This window comes from Leptopilina heterotoma, unplaced genomic scaffold (assembly GCF_015476425.1).
Source record: "Leptopilina heterotoma isolate Lh14 unplaced genomic scaffold, ASM1547642v1 Lhet_113, whole genome shotgun sequence".
Lineage (NCBI taxonomy): Eukaryota > Metazoa > Arthropoda > Insecta > Hymenoptera > Figitidae > Leptopilina > Leptopilina heterotoma.
The window spans coordinates 256,217-273,263 of record NW_025110832.1 but is presented as its reverse complement, the minus strand read 5'-3'; the positions used below and the strand labels follow the sequence as shown (position 1 = coordinate 273,263).

The window sequence follows — 17,047 nt, the reverse complement described above, 5'->3', positions numbered from 1 at the left end:
AATAAACCCTCTTTGTTTGCAAAGCAATTGATAGATACACTGGAGTAAAGAAAGAAGTTTGAGTGAAGTGTTAATAAAAGTAGAATCAAGAATAGTCTACCAATATTTGGATATAGAAGAGAATATATAGAATATACATAGAAACAATGTATTACTCTTCGAGTACCGACGCAGACCTATATACTTCAGATATAGTCAATATAAAATCTGTACTATCCGACCAGTATATATATACCAATAAGCGGCACGTGGCATGTATATTCAATTACTTATTTTTTAGCTGACGTGAACAAAATTAAAAAATGGAAATGCGATGATCCCTATTTTAATTCCTAACAAAGAAATGTTTCACGTACGCGTTTGAATCGAGATATTCAACTTGCATTTTTAAAAAAATATTCATTGTAAGGAATGAAGTATAGTCGACAATTTCTATTCTATAAAATCCTCACAGTTATGAGTATATATCTGAATCGAATGTTACGGATGTTAATAAAAAGAGTGCAAATAAACTTAATATTTTTGCTTTCTTCGAAGTTTGTTATAAAATAATAAAATTGGGTATATTGATTTTAATTGATTTGACCAATTCTCTTGATAAATTTATTTATATGCGATTCGTTTCTTTTCTCTTAGGTATGGTTGCGGTAATTGAATTTTTTAATTTATCTTGTTCTCAAAATACCATTTCTTTATTGAAAAAATAGTCAAGAAGTAATAAATCATCATTATATAGGTGTTTATATAAATTATGTAAAGAATTTGATAAAAAATGATTTTGACTTTGTGTTGATATTTAATGATTATTAAAGACTACATAGGATCAGTTACTACAAATTCAGGTTAAATTGAATGCAATTAAAAATTGATTTAAACATCGGTTTAACAATTTTAAGACTTTTGTGTTATTACACTTCTGATGCAAGCAAAAAGCATACGAGAACGGGCGTTTTATATAGCAGACGATCTTTTTACTAAAGGACAACCAAACAGCAAGAATGGAATCAAAGAATTCAGATTCAGAACCTCATGTGAGCAGGCCAGAAGCGGGATATCTCACCTCCAGTTTTACGACTGTTGTCGTACAGTTCCACAGGCAATCGTGGAGAGTTTGGAGCCACATAACGTCATGGAAGGAGAAAGACTGAGAAGAGTGGCTATCGCGGAAGGACCGCACATAGTGCTATCCACTCGAAGGTGGACGATGACGCGATAAATGAGACTCGCAAAGTATACTTGCGGCTCAGAAAGGAGAAGGCTACTTGCCTCCACAAAATGGAGCAAGGATGATGAAGTCTCGCGACGTTTAAAACCACTTGAACGGGCTGTACAGGATGGCCTCAAAGTCACCCAAATCCTGCTGAGTAAGGCGAAGGAAACTAATACGATTTGGCATGAGCTGGAAAGAGGAAGAAGAGTGACAACGCATAAAAAGCGTCGGAAGAACCAAAGTCAGAGAATCCTCCATCGCAAATAATGGAGGCGAAGGGAACCACTATGCTGATCCTAGTTGGGTAATCCAGACGTCAGTCTTGCAAGAGTATACACGGAAAGAAAAAGTCTAAAGAATATTTTAATGTTTGTATTAAAAAGTTGGACAAGAGTCACTTTTTAAAAATGTTTCAATACTGTATCTCTAATTAATATTCATAACAATTACAATACAGGTTAAAGAAAATAAAGACAAATATGAATAAAATTTGGATCAATATGAAATAAATTACAATACTGTTTTAAAATACAAAGCCTTTCTATGAAATATTTAATCCTTACATTCATTGAAAGATTCTTAATACAGTATAGTAAATATGTTGAATCAATATAAAGTAAATTACTATACTGTATATAAATGTAAAACCTGACAATGAAATGTATAATAACTTATCATACAGAAAATTTATTTTAAAAAAATTTATATAGTTTACCTTTTAGTTTTTAAATTTTTTTAAAGCACCACGTATCTTGATATTGCACCCAGAATTCATATACTATAAACTCTGAACATTTATTTATACTTAATGATAGCCTACCTAACAGAAAATCTACTAACGACTGGAATCGAACGCACAACCCTAATATTAATAGAACGCAACCCTAACCAACTAGCTACGCAACGCACGCTGCAGGTGGTCCTTCGATACTAGAAGACATTCTCATTGTGAAAATGTATGCGCAGCAGACTACTGCGCAACTGACGCGTGCGCGATTCTTCAAAATATTTCATACAGTATAGTAATTTTTTTAAACTTGTCTGGAATACACATCTGAACTCATCTTTCTTATAAGTATTAAAATAATTTTACTTCTGTATATTAATAGTTTTATAAAATATAATAATAATTTTACGACAATTAAAAACATTTTTTCTATTATATGAGAATATTTATAATCTATAATTTTTTTAATACATTTCAAACGTTTTATCATACGCAACATAAAGTTTCTTAGACATCTTGAAATAATTTTCAGGAAATCAAATAAATATTATAAATTGTCCATCTTGTCAAACTTTTCTATAATTCAGCCCCTTCACTTGCACTGTTTTCGCCTTTACTGTAAAACCTCAGGAATAAATTTTCTCCGTGAAGATTTCCCTATATCGATTGATTTTATCGATCGAATTTTAAGATCCCAGGTGCGATTTTTTGGTCGGCCCATAGTTGGGCCAACTTTTACAAAGTCGGTCCAACTTCTCGTGCCAGAGGTTGGGCCAACCATACAGATGATAACGGCGACCGTCTAATGGCGACGATGGTTGGCCCGACAACACATAAGGAAGTTGGCCCAACTTACAATGCATATGTTGTGCCAACTATACATTTCAATGGTTGGTCCAAAGACTGACGCCAAAGTTGGCACAACTTTAGATGCGTAAGTTGGGCCAACCACAATTTTCAAAGTTTGGCCAACTTTAACAGCCAAAGGTAAAAAATTATTAAAAAACTACATTATTTAAACAATTAACACGTTATTATTAGCGGGAACATCAGATATAACCTTTACCTATTATTATTAAACACAATCTCATACATACATTTTCGAAAATATCTATCGCTCGCTGGGATCGAACCCCTAACCTAACGCACCGAAGACTTATACACTGACCACTACGCTACGCTCACATGGGAGTGCATAACGCAAAATGTATATTTAAGCTGCAACAGTCGGGCCAACCGTGGCCCAGAGTTCGGCCAACCAAGAAAGTTTAAGTCATTTAAACCGCATTTGACAAAGTTTTGCCAACCGTTGGGCCAACCGTGGCCCAGAGTTCGGCCAACCAAGAAAAATCAAGTCAATTAAACTGCGTTTCACAAAGTTTTGCCCACCGTCGGGCCAACCGTGGCCCAAAGTTCGGCCGACCAAGAAAGTTTAAGTCAATGAAACTGCGTTTCTAGAATTTTGCCAACCGTTGGGCCAACCGTGGCCCAGAGTTCGGACAACCAAGAAAGTTTAAGTCAATTAAACTGCGTTTCACAAAGTTTTGCCCACCGTCGGGCCAACCGTGGCCCAAAGTTCGGCCGACCAAGAAAGTTTAAGTCAATTAAACTGTGTTTCACATAGTTTTGCCAACCGTCGGGCCAACCGTGGCCCAGAGTTCGGCCAACCAAAATAATGTAAGTCAATTAAACTGTGTTTCACATAGTTTTGCCAACCGTTGGGCCAACCGTGGCCCAGAGTTCGGCCAACCGAAACTGAAAGTCTTTTAAACTACGTTTGGATAAGTTGTGCCAACCTTTGTCGCCAAAGTTGGCCCGACGGTTGGTTAAACTCTGCATTTAATGGTTGGCTTGCAAAGTCGGGCCAACTGTGGGCACAAGTACTTGCCAAAGTTGGGCAAACTCTGGCAACCAAAACTTTGCTTGCCAAAGTTAGGCCAACCTTGGGCCAACCTTCAAACTCTGGCGGCCAACCTAAATTCGCACCTGGGATTATGATACTTCGTTATTACTAAATAATTTTCTACCACCTTGCAGAATTAGTCAGTGTCATCATCCCACTTCGGTATACGGTCATTTTTCCGAATCTAAAAACCCGAAAATTCAAATTCTAAACGATAAAAAAAGCATTTCATGTTTAAAATAAATTGTAATGGAATTGTTTGGTTTGTTCGGCCCTTAATATACTTGAATTAATTTTCACAAAGAAAGGAATGTTTCAAAGAATTAAACAATATTTAATCGAAAAGTAAATTGAAAAATTATTGAATATTGTTTGAAAAACCAACTTTCCAGACATATTTATTTTTTAGAATAATTAGTCATTTTGTGTATGGCTTTTGTGTTTTTATATAAAAACTATGCAACTTCCCGACTATCTGTACGAATATGAAAATACAATACAAAATATTAGGCTTGAAACTCAATTAGTTACATAAATTCGAAGTGATTGAGTGCAAAAGCGTGTAAGTGCGCACACACGTGGTCTTACTCACAAGTACAGAGAATTTTTAGCTGTTATGACAATTATGAGTTTTCGTGGGTATATGGCCGGCACGTGTTATGGGGTTACTGCAGACGCGTGGCGTCGCGTGAGAACAACGTCGCTCACACGCGTCACATGCACGCGGATGCACACGCACGCAGACGTTGCTCGTATGCATCGATTCAACTTCTCACTCATTATATACAGGTCGATTCATTCATTCTTCGTTTCATTTTCAAACATCGAAACGTTTAGTCTCAAGACTCTCTTTGATCAAAGACAATGATTAGAATTGTCGGATAGAAAAATGCGATGTTTGCTGCTATTTCTGGAAAATAGTTTCCATTGTATTTACGTGCGATAGTCCTGTAAATACCTGCAATGAACCCTGCTATGATTTTAATCATTGTTATCACGTTGACCTTCTCGGAATTACAGTTCTGTTAATTACTTTGTTTTGCAGAATCCCGATTCCCTATCTATGACTTATCCCCCTCTTTTCTTTCTTTTTCCTGTTTACAAGTTATGAAAGAGAGACAGTATAAATTCGATCCTTCGAATACAAACGGCACTAGATGCCACTATAATTGATCTGCAGGACTGCGACATGATCCCGTGTAGAGATTTCCTGACCAGGGCCACATCGGACATTTACTTTTCTTCATCAATTTTAAAATTAAATTTTTAAGATCTAAGGAAATTTAATTTAACAATAGGCAAAAAATGAAATAAATATTCAAAGCAGGATTAATGTGTTTAATTATAATTAGATGATGAGAGGAGCTTTGAAATATTTATGTGCAACTGATTCGAATTTAAAATTATTCAACTTAACAGCGACTGAATGAGATCTCCTAAACAGAATTAAAAAGTGTTAAAGGTACATCTAGACGTTTTGCTGCAGCTCTCTGTGATGAAAATTATATTACTTTACCTCTTATTGTGCTGGAGTTTAATTTCCTGTTGCAGACTCATCTGAAAGTTCAATAATGAGTACAAATAGAAATAATAGACGAACTTTCCCATTTAGAAAGATTCCCCAGAAAGCTCCTCTCCTTCGGTTTCTATCAGAATTCCAAGAATTTCGATTAAAATTCAAACGAAATATAAATTGGAGTTCTGGCCGCGGAATTCTAAAATTTTTTATATTTGTATATATGTATAATTATTATAGGATGCATATAAGTTATCAGAACTTTGGTCGGAAAATTAATCTATATTTCAATCAGAATTTCAATGGAAGTCATGTAGGAATTCCAACAGAATTTCAAATAAAAATGTTGACGTTAATTACAAGGAGCATTTTTGCAGAGAATTTTTACACGTGGGTTCCACGTGTTCCAGAATAATATTTTTAGGAAAAACAGCCATCCGGGGATTAAAATAATTACATCCTTCAATCCTATTTGACATAACAAAAAACTACGCTGTGTAACAATTAATATTAAATTATAGTTACTCTTTTTTTATAATATTAAGTTCACTTTTTACTACATGGTTTATGGCTCTTATTTATGTTAGCATCTCACATTCTCACATGAGAAAAAGTCGATAACAATATTTTTAAATTTTTTAATTTAAATATAATACAAAACATTCTAGAATATACTTAAAGTAACTTTAAAAAGTTAATTTTTAAAATTACTTTAAGCATATTCCTGGGATAACTTTGGGATACCCTTAAGATACTTTCTGAACATCCAGATGATATCTTATGGATATCCAAACCGCCGCTTTCAAGAAAATTTTAATAATCTCCGTTGGATATCTCTAGGATTAGCTACGGAATGCTTCAATTATGTGGAATTGTTGTGAGGGCAAATTTATTAATTTTACTAATGGGAATGTTTATATACTATTCCATGGAATAGTAATACTCGTAGTATACAATATATGTGACGCGGGTGTTCACAAAGCTCGAAGAAGAATTTCAATTCTTCGGATGATGTACACGGAAAAAAATAGTCGCAGAAATTTTCAGCGACTAATCGAAGACTCTCGGATATGAACGAATCTTTTATAGACTTTTAGAAATGTTCTACGATTTTAGCAGAAATTCTCCAAAAAAAGTCGAGGACTTTCTAGAAACCTAGTAGCGGAAAACAGTCTCGGAATTATTCTAACACTTCATAGAAGGTTTCGTCGACGAGTCGCGGAAAATGGTGCGCACAAAAGTTGCGCGCGTTAAAACCAATAAACACTGTTTTTTTAACATTTTTTTCTAACAATATTTATGACAATTGATTGTCAAGATTATTATTATTTTTATTATTCAATGTGTCGATATTAATATATACATTAAAAAATTCTAAATAATTTCCGCGACTGTCAATTAAAAATTAGAACGCTGTAGAGTAAATTCAGGTTTGTAATTTTCCGCGACTGTGGCGGAATCGGTTACATGCGCGTGGAGTCTTTATTTTCTTCGACAGTCGCGGAAAGTTTCTTCAAATGTAGTCTATTTCTTCAAAAACTGTGAATATGATTTTTAAAACACTTTCCACTAAATCCGAGAGTCTTCAACAAAGTCGAGGAAAATTTCCGCGACTTATTTTTTCCGTGTAGGACTCTCTAAATTTGAATCAGCGTAAAGCCGCTGCATACTTAATCAGCGATTTTCCGCTGATTCAAATTTTGAGATGGGATAAACTTTGATCCTATTGTCTTTCACTAGGGAAGATTTGCTCCTTAAAAATCCATGTAAAAAATTGACAGTACCAGCATTAAACTTGACCCTTCGGTAGAGCATAATTTTTGACGGTAAAACTTGCTTTTCAAACAGAATAAAGTTTGCTAGTTACTCTAAGACTTGAGAAAGTATTTATTATCGACAGATTTATGAGTCGAGCGATGAGTGGAATAATTGTCATCCCTTGTTAATGATAGAATAAATGATCATGGGAAGATTGAATAAAATGCAATCGTTAAAAACGTCAAAAAGCTACGTTTCGTCGGCTAATAAGGTTTGCAAACCTCATCACGCTAAAATTTTATAGCAATTAAAAATACTTAAACATTTTTTATACAACTCAGGCGTATTATGGTCACTTTATCTACCTGTACAGGCGCGTACTAAGTTCCCCCTTATAACCCAGCAGTCAATAAAGTAACCATTATAGCCCTAGGGAGAGAAAGGGTACATTATTGACCGCTCACAGGTCAATAAAGAGCCCTTTATTTCCCTAGGGCAATAATGGTTACTTTATTGACCAGCTGGGTTATATGGGAGAACTTAGCATGCACCGGTACAGGTAGCATAGAGTAACCATAATACGCCTTTGTTGTATAAAGCAAAGTATGCAACAAGGGAGGTAACCTCGTTTTTCAATATTGTGCTCGGTACATAAACTCGGACATACCTCCCTTGTTGCATAATGTACTATTATAAATAACGATCTAAAGCACTATTTTACAATAAATTAAAAATGATACGTATTTTTTAAAACAATAAATACACTTTTAATACACCAAAAAAGTAATAATCACACAGCTTTTTAAAATATAATAAATTTTTTTTAGAAATAGATTTTTTCTTTTAATTTATTTTAAAAATAAGAAGAAAGTAAAAGAAAACATTTTTAGAACGACAGTTCGATGTCAACTGAATTAAAATTTTGCTTATCCATGAAAGTCGAATTTGAAAGACACAGGGAAAGCCAATGACCTAAAATGTAAACACCAAAGTATTTGGCTGTAAAGAAGTAATAAGTTTTCGCAAACTCGCAACAAGGAAAAAAGTTGATTAAAAATCAGTACAATGGATGTGAATGCTGGGCGTACATTGAAAAAGAAAAACTATCAATCACAGGGACATTAATCCAATTTGAAATTTTCTCACCACCAGAGGCAACGTTCCCTGGGGAACATTCTGATGTTCCGTCGTTATCCCACATTGACGCAGATTCACTTACAGATATTAAAGGTGCCCCACTGCCGCCGCGCCGCGCGCGCGAAATCGAGCTGCTCGTCCACCTTTCCTGGGAGGGGGTGAGTTGGAGGGATCGACTGACTGGCAGTTTGATAAGGCCAGGGTGGGAGAGCTTATAAGTAGGACTGCAGTTTAGGAAGTAGCAGCATTCTCACTATACACACCCCCTGGTGCGCGTCGTGGTCGCCTTCCTCCATCAGAGCGTTGTCCTTTTGCCCATAAAAATCGATCCTCCTTTTTTCAACCCTCCGTGTCGGTGCAGGTCGACTCCCAACGAATTTCACATTCGCGAGAACAGGTGCACCAAGTTCAAATATTATAAAACGCGGGAGACATGCTCAAAAAAGTCCTTTCTAAGTCCGGCCGGAGGATTTTACGGGTGAGGAGATTCGTTCTTGATTCAACAGTTTTTCCACACTTTCCTGGCACGAAATTCGTTAGTTTCATTTTAAATCATCCTTTTATTAGTTATCCTTTGGAACGTCTGTCATTAGGAATTCTTGCACCTTTGCAATTATCTTTAATTGCTTGCTAGTAGTTTTTACAACTTTATTTATGTTTTTTAAAATGAGTTTCAACAAAGTTGACCAATTTTAATTTATTTACTGGATTCTTTCTTCTTTGTTTGCAGAAACTGTGGAGAGCTTTTCATTCCACGTTGTTTGTGAGAATTAACATGCACTTGTTTACTTTATTTATTTATTCAGCATCCACATAAATTACTTTCATTTTAATTTAAGAATTTGCGGTTTTTCTCCTGATTATCATTAGTAGATTAATATGAAAATATATTAATTAGTTTTAATTTTTCCTTAGTTTCGAATTAGTAGAAATACTTTATTCATAATAGTAACCTGTCTGTTGATTCTTTAAATACATTTTAATTAGTCTAACATAAGGGAAATTTATAATTATTCTCGACTTCCCTTTCATACGTTTGTAGTAGTTAGTTCTAAGTTATATTTTTCTAGTAATGAAAAATTGAGTTTGCGAAAATTACCACTGAAATTCCACATGTGAAAATGTAAATGTGACGTTTTCGAGAAAACAGAAATTCAAGTTGGCAAGTGTATAATATTGACGTGTGCTTACACGTATTGCCATGGCTTGAAACTCGTTACTTGGAATTTTTTTAGTGCCGGTTGTTACCAATCTGAAATCGAATTTACAAAAATCAAAATATGACATTCAATAATACCGGAGAATTTTTAAAAACTACATATAATCAAATATGCATGGAAGTCAAGCTTCTTTCCCAATTCCCACGATAAGAAATTATGAATTCGATATAAACTGCCCGTTCCTAAATATTTTTTAAAGCAAAATATAATAACTTTAAAAGACATTGATATAATATTGGATAAGAACACCATTTTTAAATATGAAAATCTAATCCAAATTTCAAAATTACCAATTTTAAAAAAACTCACTTTAAAGAGAATAATACCGATGCTATTCTTTTTCAACTTATTTTTCGTTTGTTTTCAAGTCATTTTGATCTACTTTCGTGCATGTATCTGTAAAAAGCGAATTCCCATGTAAATAATTCAATGGTAATTTTCATCCGGCACGGCTGCACGAGCAAATATTGAAAGAAAATAAAAAAAATATATCAAATTTTTTGCCATATGAAAAAAAATTGAAGAGTATCGAAGAAAATGGTATAAAAAATTTGTTAGGCAACTCTAACAAGTAATAAACTACGATATAGAAAATATAATATAATGAATAATGAATGAAGTTAACATTGGTAGTGTCATCGTAAAACACGCCACAATCAAAATTCACAGAGATAGATTTTAAATCGTGCGCAGAAATTTATTGGTGACTTATGACTGTCCCAATATGTTTATCGATTTAATTTAAATTATATTCTCCAAAGTCGCCTACTATTATTCCTTTATAATACAGAATTATAATTATGTGACAAACTATTATGTTAGTTAAAGGCTCTCTCCGGTTTACCGCGTGAACTCACTAAACACGTATTGGGAAAGGGCGTCCGTCTTTTATTTGTCTCGTTTTGTAAGTGGACCAATGGTATTATACACTGCAAAAATAAGTGTCTTATTTGATATCTTAAAATAAGATGTAAGATGGAAAAATGGTATCTTACATCTTAAAATAAGATGTTTTCTAAAGTATCTTACTGATTTTTAAGATGTTTTATACGTCTTAGATATAATTTCTTCTATCTTAAAAAAGTAAGATACTTCTGTAAGTTTTTTAAAGTATCTTAAATTAAGATGTTTCTGTCTCAATAAGATGTTTAGCGATAAGATACTTGTGAATTGTAAGATGCGAAAAAATTTTAAGTTACTAAAAACTAAGATACATAAAATGTCTTACATATAAGCCCATAGTTAACCTCAAAACTTTTTTCCCGAAAAATATGCTGAAAATATGTACGAAGATGCTTTTAGTATCTTAAATTAAGATATTTTAAATGACTAAAAAGTGACTACAATAACATCTTAGAAATGACTACCAAAACATCTTAAATAAGATACTTCTTTTTGCAGTGTATTTATGAATTTGGAGTACTTTTTGCATTTGCAGTGTTTCAAGTAATGCATTAAAAAATAATTCAAAATTTTCTTTCAGAATGTAAGGTCTAGGAGTATGAAAGTAGGGTCTACGAGGTATAAAAGTACGGTATAGGTTTCTTAGAAGTAGACCCTCCTTTGCTTCTCCAAATGGAAGATTGGCAAATTTCCGCCTATTTTGGGAGTCAAAGTAGGGTCTAATTGTATTAGAATTAGACCCTACTTTACTACTCCTAACACTCAACAGCCCCTGAAAATTCAGGGTGAAAGTAGGGCTTAAATTTCGACTCGGGATAACATCTTGGAAATGACTACCAAAACATCTTAAATAAGATACTTCTTTTTGCAGTGTAGGGAGATAAGGGGGAAATCTGACAGAAGTTGCTGAATGTGCTGCAATTACAGATTAGAATATATCAGTAGTTTTGTACTCTCTTGGATGTCCAATTTTCGAAACATAATTATGTTTCAAACGCGTTTTTCTCGAAAAAGGCGAAATTTTGACCTTCTCCAAACTACTGTTAATTTTGAAATTTTTAATATTTGTAGCTGAAGGTGGTTCACTTAATAATAAAATATGTAAATAATATGAAAAGATTTTTTTACTTCCGAATAAAAATGGTGAGCTGCAGATTTCACACCACGTACAAAATCCGACGGCGTAGCTTTTTACAAAACAACTAGTAACTTTTAAATTTCAGACTGAAACAACTCGAAAAAATTGTAAAATCTTACTGAAATATTTATTCTAATGAGTATTCGAATTCTGGCTAAAAGAGGAACGGAATTAAAAATGAGGATGCAATTCCGTCAGAGAACTGGAATTACAATTTATAATAATAGCCCAATATTGGTTGCTAATGTTTGACCAAGAAAAAACTGTTGGCAGCCAATATTGGTCCATTATTTAGCCAATGGTGAGCATTGGCAATTTCCCATTGGGATCTGAATTGATATTTTTTTCCGTATTTCATATTCCGAATACAAATTTTTTTTCTAATTTCCAAATTTGTGCAATCACAAATATGGACTATGAAAACGGAATATGAAATCAGGATTGTGAAATCTAAAAATCTAAATTTGTATTCTATTTTCAAGCTACGTTATTATAAACAAAAAAATTAAACTTTTTACCGGCAGAATATTTTTTATAGGTTTTAAGTGTGCTCTTTTCGAATCTAAAATTAAAATTTAATTTTTTTGAACCCAAAATTAAATAAAGTGGATTAATTGTCAAAAAACACAAAAAAAATTTCGATTTTTCAAATTTTATATTTTTTTTCAACCAAAAAAAGTGTGAGAATATAATTTTCTTTTCAACCAAAAGTGCATAAAAGTTGTCCACTTTAAAGTTATGTAAAGCAGAATTCAAAATTTCAAGATGGCGGACCTAATATGGGGTCAAATCCATTGCAAAATATTCAAGTTCATGCACATATTTTACATTTCACCAAAAAGTCGTTGGATTCGCCTAAATTTTTTACCTTGGGAGTTATTTGGGCCGCTGATTACAAATCTGAAGTTCAAGTTTCAAAATTCAAAATGGCGGAACCAATATGGCGGATGAGAAATTTTTATTTTCGTCTGATTCAGTTTAAAATCGTTACTATTTGGCAAAATTTGTATGTTCCAATGACAAAATATTTTGAATATAAAATTTTCATTTTCAAATTCACAATCATGCAGCAACCCCAAATTCACTGAAAAAATAGGTGTCTTTTTTGATATCTTAAAATAAGATGTAAGATGGAAAAATGGTATCTTACATCTTAAAATAAGATGTTTTCTAAAGCATCTTACTGATATTTAAGATGCCTTATACGTTTTAGCAATGATGAAGATATTTCTTCCATCTTAGAAAAGTAAGATACTTCTTTTTGCAGTGAAAACCCATATGTAACGAATTTGAACTAAATCAGACGAAAATAAAAATTCGCATCCGCCATATTTGATGCGCCATTTAGCCATTTTGAATTTTGAAAATCCAACTTCAGATTCGTCATCAGCGACCCCAAAAACCCCAGAGTAACAAATTTTAACTGAAGTAGATGACAATAAAAATTTCTTATTCGCTATATTGGATCCGACAATAAATGTTTCTACAAATAAATTGCTAACAACTTTAACTTAATTTTCGTTATATACCTTAAATATAAGTAGAGAATCATTTCCTAATGATTTTACCTTGTAAAATAAAAATTCATTAAAATTTAATAAGATGAGAGACTTTAAAGGTTCAATGCCAATTAACCAGTTGCAACCAGTGTATCAACTGCCCTACTACATATTCAGAAAATGTACCAAAATATCGACTGCCCCTAACTCCTTAAATAATAACACAGGTCCACAAAAAAAATTCGTTGAAAGGTTCCTTCGACCAAAAAAATATTTGTATTGAATAATTGATATTAATTAAGAGAGAAATGGTGAATAGATTAAAGTAATTTGCTTTATTAATTTCAAAGAATGTATAATTTCCGCTGTTCTAGGCAATTAAGAAGCTCTCAACATCGGGCGGACTTGCTAAAAAGTCAAGACCCCTAACACCGGAGATAGATCCTTGGCGCTTAGTTATATCAGACCTTGAGGAGGTAGAGAGTTTGGAATCGTTATCCTTGTCTGGTTCGTTGCCTTCCCTCGATAGGAAGAGCATCAACACCTACGTCACGTACGTAGCTGAAGGATTTGATTCACTTAACTCCCGAGGTGAAAGCACGAGTCCCTGTTCCTATTGCACCGAACACGAAGAAAATCAAAGGAACGAAAATCTCGAGAACGAAATGATCAACTAACGGCTAGAAACAAATAATAGGGATAATTTCATTGGCCTTGTTTTGTCTTTAGATACTTATATATTTATCACCGAATTTCAGGAGGCGTTCAAATTGTAACGAACAAAGGAAGCAGGGTCCTAATTTTTTACTATGTATAAAATGTTGTATAAAGAGAGAGAGAGAGAGAGGGGGGGGGGGGGGAGGAAAAAATGTCACTAAAAACTAAATTAAGAGGAAAATATTTATTTAGATAGAATTTCTAAGAAATATTCAATGTATATTTATTTTTATAAAGGATTTGATTAACCTCTTTTTTTATTCAGACTAATTTAATAAATTGTAAAATAACATTGATTAGGAGGACATGCTTTTCTGGCAAGTTTGCCATGCAGTCGTTCGACAAGCAAGCATACAAATTATTTATCCCTTATAAGTAATATAAGAAAAGTATATTTTTTCCAATATACATAACAATTCTTGTCTATCCCAATTCTAATGTTGTAGCAGCTGGTACCATGTTGCAAACTTTCGACTGATTGGGAAGAATAATAGTGATAAGATACAAAATTTACAGTTTTAAAATAAGTATTAATTTTATTAAAATTTCAATAGAATTTTCCGATGCGTTTGCGATAGAATTCAAGTGAAGTTAAAGTCCGAAAGGAAATTTTTACTGAAATTAGAATCCTATTTAAATTCTATCGGAAATAATCGAAAGTCTATCCGAATTTCGTCAGGAGGTTCGTTACGTAACTCATTCCAGATTCCACGTTCCGTGTTTTACATTCCACAATACGATCCCACTATTTAACATTCCGCTTTACACATTAGAGCTCATATCACTTTCTACAATCCGAATTCTACATTCCATAATCCTAATTTCATATTCAAATTCAGTATTACACATTCTGCATTTCACTGTTTACACAATCCGGATTTCACGTTCCACAATCCGGATCCCACATTCCACATTGTCAATTTTATTACAGCAATACTGTATGGCTGTTCCATATCCACCAATATAATATGTGAAATTTGGCCATATTTATGGCAGTACCATAAATATTTTTTTTTCAGTGTGGAATGTCAAGTCCTGAATTTGAAATCTATAAGTATATTAATATGAATACTGAATTTGTAATGTGGAATCCGGGATAAGTTATGAAATCGACCTCCAGATACCAGATTCTTATTTTTGGATTTCAATTTTTTCGAATTTCTAATCTAAAATTTATCAAGTTCCGAATGTGGGAACGGAATACGGAATCGAAAATGCGAAATCCTGATCAATATTCCGTATTACATATTTCGAAACCAAGTGGAAAACTAAACTGGAATACGGATAAGCTTGCGGCAATCTTACCAGGCAATATTGCAGCGAGTTTTCCGTGTAATATTTCCGCAAGCTTGCTGCAATATTACTAGGTATATTATTATTTTCTTATTATTATAAAATTGAAATTAGGAAAGTACATTTTACGACTTTTCGCTGTTATAAATTTTGAGATTAATATATATATATATTCGTGTACTTTAGCACTGCTTTTGAAGTTATAAGGGGCCGTACACATAATACGTCACGCGATTTTTGACCATTTTTAACCCCTCCCTCCCCCTATGTCACACTTCGTCACAAATCTTGAACCCCTCCCCCTCCCCCTACGTCACGTCACACACGTAAATTTCACTGTAAATTTCATACATTGGACAATATATATTATATCTTACACTCTAAATTATTGAATCAGTTAAAAATACCTGATTTAGAAGCAAAAAGTCAGTCACTAATTCAAATAGTAATATTTTTTTCTAACAATTAGTTAAAAATAACTGATGTTTCAATACAATTTTTTTGGTTTGATTCAATTAGTCACGTTTAACTACCTATATATAGCATCGAAACTTTCCTAAAAATTTACTAAAGATTTACTCGCAAGCTTTGAAATATTTAAATGCAAAGTTTAGTTAAAATTGTGGAAACATATAAATATCCCACTTCAGTAAATGTTTAGCGCGAAACTTTCCTGAAAATTTAACTTAAATTTTCAGGAAAATTTTCACGACAATATAGTCGAAAATGCAATTCAAATGTTCAGGAAAGTTTCAAGCTATATTTTTAAGAAAATTTGACGATAGACATTTATTGGAGTGAGAAATTTAAATCTTTACACAATTTTAAAATAAACTTTGCAAGTAAATTTTTCGAATTATGCAAGCCAATCGTTAATATACAATATTTAGAAAAATGTCGGTGTTTTGTGGATAATTTTTCAGTTATTTTTAACTGATTCAGAAGCAAAAAGTCAGTCACTGCTGATTGTCAGTTAAAACCATGATTTTTAACTGATTCAAATTAAGAGAATATATTATTTATCATCATAATATAAATAATATGCCAATAGATGTTAAACAGGTACATAATAGATATTAAATAGTTTAAAGCATTTTTAACTTGTTTTATTTAGAAAAAGTGACATTGTCACATATAATTTCTTATAATCTTTGAATTTAAAAGATTGTGACGTAACACATGAGTTCACCCCCCCCCCCTCCCCCTAGCCGCGTGACGTATTATGTGTACAGCCCCTAACCCCACTTGAAAAAACGATTTAGAATTTATATGTCTGTGCAAAAGTATATGTTTTTACAACAATTGTTTTTAGCTAAATACGCACGTACTAAAATTTTGTACTTTTAGAGAATGAGATATTATTCACTGATTTCAAAACTAATTTTGCAATTTTCTTTCAATTTGTACATTTTATCAATTAAAATCTCATTTTAAATCCGTCCGTTCTGAAATGTAATATAGAAATAAAAATATTTTACCTTTTTAAAGATAAACTCGACAATTTTTATAGTAGTAAACTTTTTGAATTTTTAAAAGAATATTTTCATTAATTTAATTTGTTCTATTTTTTATTATTAGGGAATATTCTTTTTACATTTCTTTCACTTTAGATTTAAATTATTTATTTTATTCTTATATAAGTTTTCAGCAAGCTTACCATGTAACTTTTGGAAATTAGCAGTGCAATCTTGCTGCAAGTTTGCATCTTGTTGCAAGATTGACATTAAACTCGAAAAAGTTGCATTGCAATTTACTTGCATGCTTACCAATACATGATATCTGAATATTTGAAGTGGACTAATTTTTTTATTTACTATATTCATTATTAATTTATGAATTGAAATAAATGATCTCTTTTTTAAGCGTATACTTTATACCAATTACTGCGGTTGCTCAAATTATACTTTACTGCGTTATAGTGAATTAAATAAATATTTTTCAAATAGTTGGGAAAAACTATGTAATTTCAATAATCATCCGAGGGTTTTACACATTCTTTATTGCTGATTGTATTTTTATAATTTAT

General features: G+C 32.6%; 2 protein-coding genes across 11 annotated transcripts in view; one reads left to right on the top strand and one right to left on the bottom strand.

Annotated features, from left to right (window-relative positions):
- Positions 1–17,047, bottom strand: part of LOC122505783 (ionotropic receptor 21a) — a 78,863-nt gene that overhangs the window by 18,307 nt on the left and 43,509 nt on the right. The window lies entirely within an intron of this gene.
- On the top strand, positions 8,511–15,332 carry LOC122505860. 2 transcript variants are annotated; one of them, XM_043617726.1, is made up of 3 exons: positions 8,511–8,729; positions 8,982–9,014; positions 13,386–15,332. In XM_043617726.1, exons 1-3 carry the CDS (start codon positions 8,685–8,687, stop codon positions 13,686–13,688), a joined length of 381 nt encoding a protein of 126 aa, XP_043473661.1. In that variant the 5' UTR covers positions 8,511–8,684; the 3' UTR covers positions 13,689–15,332. The 2 variants fall into 2 exon arrangements, with proteins under 2 accessions (XP_043473661.1, XP_043473670.1); XM_043617735.1 differs by lacking the exon at positions 8,982–9,014.

Excerpts from the sequence above, each read along its gene's own strand:
- LOC122505860 (XM_043617726.1), top strand. The coding sequence starts at position 8,685 with ATGCTCAAAAAAGTCCTTTCTAAGTCCGGCCGGAGGATTTTACGG. Across the intron at positions 8,730-8,981 it reads CCGGCCGGAGGATTTTACGG|AAACTGTGGAGAGCTTTTCA; the intron begins GTGAGGAGATTC and ends CTTTGTTTGCAG. Across the intron at positions 9,015-13,385 it reads CTTTTCATTCCACGTTGTTT|GCAATTAAGAAGCTCTCAAC; the intron begins GTGAGAATTAAC and ends CCGCTGTTCTAG.